Source organism: Cryptomeria japonica, chromosome 3 (assembly GCF_030272615.1).
Source record: "Cryptomeria japonica chromosome 3, Sugi_1.0, whole genome shotgun sequence".
Classification (NCBI taxonomy): Eukaryota; Viridiplantae; Streptophyta; class Pinopsida; order Cupressales; family Cupressaceae; genus Cryptomeria; species Cryptomeria japonica.
The window spans coordinates 373,361,340-373,367,640 of record NC_081407.1 but is presented as its reverse complement, the minus strand read 5'-3'; the positions used below and the strand labels follow the sequence as shown (position 1 = coordinate 373,367,640).

At 35.4% G+C, this 6,301-nt stretch overlaps 1 protein-coding gene across 1 annotated transcript; it reads left to right on the top strand.

Moving 5' to 3' along the window:
• Positions 1-533: 533 nt before the first annotated feature.
• On the top strand, positions 534-4,074 carry LOC131080034 (alcohol acyltransferase 9). Its single transcript, XM_058018131.2, has 2 exons — positions 534-1,367; positions 3,197-4,074. Exons 1-2 carry the CDS (start codon positions 936-938, stop codon positions 4,067-4,069), a joined length of 1,305 nt encoding a protein of 434 aa, XP_057874114.1. The 5' UTR covers positions 534-935; the 3' UTR covers positions 4,070-4,074.
• The last annotated feature ends 2,227 nt before the right edge of the window (positions 4,075-6,301 follow it).

The following is a 6,301-nucleotide window of genomic DNA, read 5'->3' as shown; positions in this document are numbered from 1 at the left end:
TAAATGAATTACCGACCTAATGTATTCAACGTGCCAACACTTCACATCGGAGAAAAAAAGGTACCCTAAACACTCACATGCCAATGACATTGAAATAGTATGATCTTTTTGACTTTCTTTCACTTTTTAAGGTTCCTTATAATGAGTAAGATATCTATGGATATATTTTTTGAAAGATTAGTTAGTAAATGATAATAATGTTCCAGAGGACAGAGGTGATCTAATTTTAGCTAGAAAATGGGAAATAAAAAGACATTGTGAACAAGAAGTGACCGCCCATAGAGAGGTACAAGAAAATGATGAAGAATTAGAAAAAGTCAGGGAACGTCCATCCAAGTCCTTTCCAAGGACAAAGACTTTAATGCATGTGGTGCTTTTCGTGTCAAACACACCACCATTACTCTGGCACACATCCAAAAGGGCTTTCAGCTAAAGATCAGATCAATTACCTAGGGCTTACCAGTGTGAAAGTGTGAAGGCCTGTCACATGATATTGCGCCATGTACGTAAACTTAAGCAAGTGGGCAAAGAATGCTAATAAATAAGCCACGTTGACAGTAAGATGAAATCTCAAGTTTGATGGCTTGTTGATTCTGTTGCACTTTGCACAGAGTGGGATCCACACACAGCATCGCATGGGCGGCTGACGATCCTCCAATCGTCCACAGTAAAGAATGCCATCTATAAAGGAAGCATTGATTGCCCTTCGCTGATGCAAAGCAATTGCAAGCGTACGCCCAAATCTCACTGTGCAAATTCCCTGGTCCACCATTACACCTTTCTATTTATTTTCTAAGATTTGCTTAGTTTACAGTGTTGCCTTGTCATATTCCTCACCGTATTCAAATAAGTTACCCCCATTAAGAAAGATTTTCATGAGTTTTGCCCGATTTGGAGAGGAATAAGTTTGTGGGTGTGGGTGTGGCGCAGTGCAAATGCTCGTCTCAAATCTGCTTGTTATACCAGAGGAGGAGCCACTGCTGGTGACTCCGGCCTGTTCTATGCCTCATGAGGTTCTCAGCCTCTCAAATTTGGATTCACAGTTTTTCTTGAGGTTTACCATTGAGTATATCTTTGTGTACAAGCCTCCACAGGGGGAAGATTATGAGGAGGCTGTTGAGAGAATAAGGAATGGGCTTTCTGGAGCTTTGGTGTATTATTACCCTCTGGCGGGAAGATTGAGGAGCAGACATGATCATAAATTAGAGGTAGTGTGTAATGGAGAAGGGGCTGTGTTTGTTCGAGCTAGAGCAAATTTGAGTCTCAAGGAATTTGGGCCTTTGCATAAGCCTGCCAAGTCCTGGAAGAAGCTGCTGCATAAGGTTTCTGCTGATGGGTTTCTGGGCATACCTCCCCTGGTCGTACAGGTATAATTAAATAATTCCATGACTTTTACAGTTAGGACATTAGATGAGAGATGCTGGTTATTCAATTTCCCTCCAAGTATTTGCTACGAAATTTATGAAATTTTTGAGTGGGTATGTGCACATAGATGATAATGAGTTTTTGTTCTGTATCTTACAAAAGCTTTTTGGCAGAACATCCAAGCATATCTGTCCCAGAACTATTATAATCCTCTTGTCCATGCATGATAATGGGTTTTTGTTCGCATTGTATGCTCTCTTTAGCTCTCTACCATCTTAATGATGGATCCGAGTGATTTGAAAATTGGATGCAAAAACTCGTATACAAGCTAACCCAGAAACTTTACAGTTTTCAGGTGAAAGACAGTCAAACAGTCAAAACATCTGTGTTCGAGAAATTTTTCCAGGAGTTTAAATACATGAGAATTTTTAATGTTTCTGTTAGGTGGATGACTGTCAATCTCTGGCCAACTTTTTTGTTTCTTCAATCTTTTTCTTTATTCAAGAATCAGCATTATACGTTTCGTATACGTTTAGGGCAGATGGCAGCTATGATATACCCTAAAGTTATTATTTTACAAGCAAGGAAAAGACAGGTTCACCTGTCTGTTCATTCAGAGTTTTTGTTAGGGAATTTATTTTCTTCTTTTGTCCTAGTTACTAGGATTCAGCAGAGCATATTCAGGTTGGTGTAAGGATCTATTATTACCCTTGGGTGTCATAATTTGTGGGCCATCTGGTATTTGTGGTGTTGGCTGAATGACGGCCATATCATGTGGAACTTTTTCTTGGAACTTCTTCACGAGAGTGAACGAAATGACTGAATTATTATATGGAACTTTTGTCTTGTTTGTGAGAGTGAATGCAAAGTTCTGCCATCAATTTTTTATTATTCTATCAGTTAAATGTGTAATTGAACAAACATATTCTGGTGATGAAAACAAAATATTGTTTTTTTTAAAGACTTGAATTGATTAAATTAATTGTTACCAAATTTTTTTATTGGAAAGAGAGAATGTCTTTACTGCATATCTATGAATAATAGAAATTAAAATCTATGAATAATAGAAATTAAAATCTATTATTTTTAATGAGAGATTGAGTTTCAGACAAATCAAGATTCAAGAAATATGAAACAAGGAATTTTGAATATCATAATTTGACAATGTAGAAAATACATTCTATTTGGAAAAAAAAAATACTAAAAAATTCTGATGGACCAATTAAAATATAAAGAAAATGAACCTTCAAAAAGTAACTTTTTTGTTCTGATAACCGCATAAGCTATTTTGAACTTGTTTTTCTCGATGATAATTGACCTTTTAATCTCAACCTACATTATTTTTCGCCACCACTATAAGGTTATTATGGCTTTCAGGCATTGCAGAAAAGCCTTACATGCCTGTTTCTGGCTACTGCTCTATTTTTGTTGTCAGAGAAGTGTCAATTGTTGTTGAACTTCCATTTTATAACAGTATTTTGTTTTAGAATTGTTGGAAAATATTTTTATGATGATTGCAGTTGTGTTTTTAGATTAGATTGTATGTGATTTTCTGCACAGTAATCAACATTATAGTCTGATTGTACTGATATTTTTAGATAAGATTGTATAGGGTCATCTAATTCAGAAACAACAGTAAGTCTGATTATACTGATTGCCTCAACAAACATGTCAGAATTTGACCAAAAGGGAAAGAACAAATGGAAGGTAGCTTAATAAACGATTTGATTATTTTCATTAAAGTATGAGGATTTATGAACGATTTTTCAAACATGACAGAAAGCTTGCACTTTTCATTCTACATTTCACGACATCCTTACTATGCACACAGGTCACACGTTTAAGATGCGGATCACTTATAATCTGCGCAGGCATTAGCCACTGCCTGTGCGACGGACTAGGAAGCTCTCAGTTCCTGCAAGCATGGTGCCAAATCTCAAAAGGAGCCAAATTTCCGTCAGTAACTCCAGCCTGGAGTAGAGATCTCTTACAGAGCAGAAACCCCCCGAGAATAGAATACTCACATCCAGAGTTCACGGAGGTCCCAGACCTGTGCAATCTCAACACCAGGCTCAAATCAGAACAACTCCAGGCGAGCTCCGTGATATTCGACTCCGCCAAGCTCCTGGAAATGAAAACCCTAGTAACAGTCCATTCTCATTCAAAATGCACCTCATTTGAGGTCCTCTCAGCGCACGTATGGAGGTCGTGGATCAGAGCCATGGATTTGCATCCAAAGCAGGCGATCAAACTCCTCTTTTCCGTCAATGTGCGGACGAAACTCCAACCGGGGCTTCCCGAGGGTTTCTACGGAAACGGATTTGTATTAGCCTGTGCTCAAACAACGGTTAAAGATTTGACAGAGAGGCCCCTGTGGTACGCAGTAAAGGTTGTGCAGAGAGCCAAGGAAATTCTCACAGACGAATACATTCGATCGATTGTGGATACTCTGGGGGATTCGAGACGCCGACCTGATCTTAATGGAAGCTTGGTGATTTCACAGTGGTCACGATTAGGGCTTATGGATGTAGACTTCGGATGGGGAAAGGCATCGCATGTCGGGAATCTGTCTAGTGACATATACTGCATATTTTTACCTGTTGATTCCGACGGAGAAGCCGTCAATGTCGTTCTTTCTGTTCCCCGTTCCGTCTATGGTAAATATGAATATTATATGAGAAATATAACACACAATCCTTTGTGATGTCACCAATTCTTTTTTCTCTTGACTTTTGCTATACTTTAAAAAGTGTCAAAACAGTCATGACTCTTGGGACTCCTGACTTCTCATCTAAACAATTGCCGAACTGCAATACTGAATGAGTCTAAATTAGGTTCTTCTTGTAAAAATTGTTTTCTAACAAGTGTTAATTATATTTATCTTAAATATATAATATAATATTTTAAATAAGTTAAATGGATTCACATTATAGAATAAAAAATAATTTTAAAAAATAAAATAAAATACATTAATTGTTTGTTCTCCACTTAGGATGATTGATCCTTATCTTTAACTTTCTATTTTATTTTTCTTACATATAAGATGATAAGCTTGTCTCCCATTGTGTTGGAATATTGTTATCTTCTAGATTTTTTATTTTTTTTTCTTAACATTGTCTCCCCATTATGTTTGAATGTGAACTTAACTAGTCATGCTTTCTAGTCAATCAACATCAAGTCCTATTATATTCACATAGATATTTTATTCTTTTGACAATGTGAGTGAGGGAACAAATTAAACTTAATGATTAATAAATTTGATTGTGAATGATATGTTGGAATAAATAAATGTTTAATTAATGTAAAAGATAAATATATTATTATTTTTGATGTGGTTTGGAATTTAATGAAAAAGATGTTACAAATTGATCAAATAAATGTCTTTGAATATTCAATTGATTGTGCATTGTTATGGTTTAGTTTAGGATTTGAGGATGCCTAAACTTGTTGGAATTAATTGATATAAATTTGATGCTTCGAATTTGTTTGCTTCTATGTCTATTAGCATGTTTACCAATGCTTGTAGATGCTTTGTTGAATTGTGAGGGTCACGTTCTTAGTTAGACCTTTAAACAATTTGAATTAACTACTATATAAGCACAAGGTTGGTTCATAATGATAGGGGCAATGGAATTGGCAAATAAATTTTAAATTCATGTCTATGCTCAAAAGTTCAATAAGTAATTAGCATGTGTTTACAAATGCTTTTGGACGTTCTATTGAATTGTGAGGGTCATGTTCTTAGTTAGACCTTGAAATAATTTGATTTAACGACTATATAAACACAAGGTTGGTTCATAATAATAGAGGCAATGGAATTGACAATATATATTTTAAATTCAAATTATTAAAGCTTAGGGTAAATAGATCTTGTGATTCTAAGAATGTGTTGGGTCAAGTTTACACTCCTAAATATGGTCCAACATGATGAGTGAAAGATATAGGGATGGAGATTAATTTTTATAGGGATTAGTATTGATGTGGATGGTCGGAAAGTGCAACAATATGGGCCCACTTTTAGCGTAAAAATTGAGCAAAATTTGAGTGTGTTTGTGTATCATTCCATGGTATTGGTACAATAACATGCCACAACATAGATTGAATGCACATGTTGATCCAAATTGATAACAATTGATCGTCCACCTATAATTGTTCCTCTTGTGCCAACTATTCCTACCCATTTTCACTAGAAGGTGAGGATGTCAACATTGAGAGCATTGAGCATGCTCTCTCAACTTAATCAGCCAAGCTACCCAAAATGCAACTAAAGATGGTAGTAGAGAGCAAGGAGGAGATGCGAGTGTTAGCACCCTAGGCATGCCAACACTAGTATGGTACATGCACCACACTTCTATTAAAAATATAATAACTTTAGTGTGCATCAAATTTTTGCTAAAATTATAATAATTTTAGTGTGCACAACATTTTTATTAAGATTTTAATGAGTTATGTTATGGGTATGGCCCACATCCACTTTTATAATTTTAATTCTTTGTTCAAAATATATAATGCAAATGATTACACACTAGGGGCAACAACAAGTGTTATAAATGATGAGCTCGAGCAAGTTATTGAGTCATCTACATCAATTTAGGTAAATATGTGCATGTACACACTAGTAAATCCTATGCAATCTTTATGTCTTTTATGATTACATTTTGTAAATAATTAGGCTTAATTTGTATTTTATTTTAAAATGCAAGAATTAGTAATTTATTTTTTTTGCCACAAATTTAATAGCAATCTACCAGGACATCGAGATGTGGATGTAACAACCACCCCTCAATTGCTATTAATTTATTTATTTTTTAATTTACAAATATCAACTTAATCGACCAAGCTTCTTGTTCTATCTTAGAAGTGTCGACTTCATAAATTCTTCATTCCCCATAGAGGTGACAACTCTAAATCTTCACTCATTCTTATACTTGAGATG

Coding starts and splice junctions, on each gene's coding strand:
- LOC131080034 (XM_058018131.2), top strand. CDS start 936: ATGCTCGTCTCAAATCTGCTTGTTATACCAGAGGAGGAGCCACTGCTG. Junction 1,368..3,196: donor TACCTCCCCTGGTCGTACAG/GTATAATTAAAT, acceptor CTATGCACACAG/GTCACACGTTTAAGATGCGG.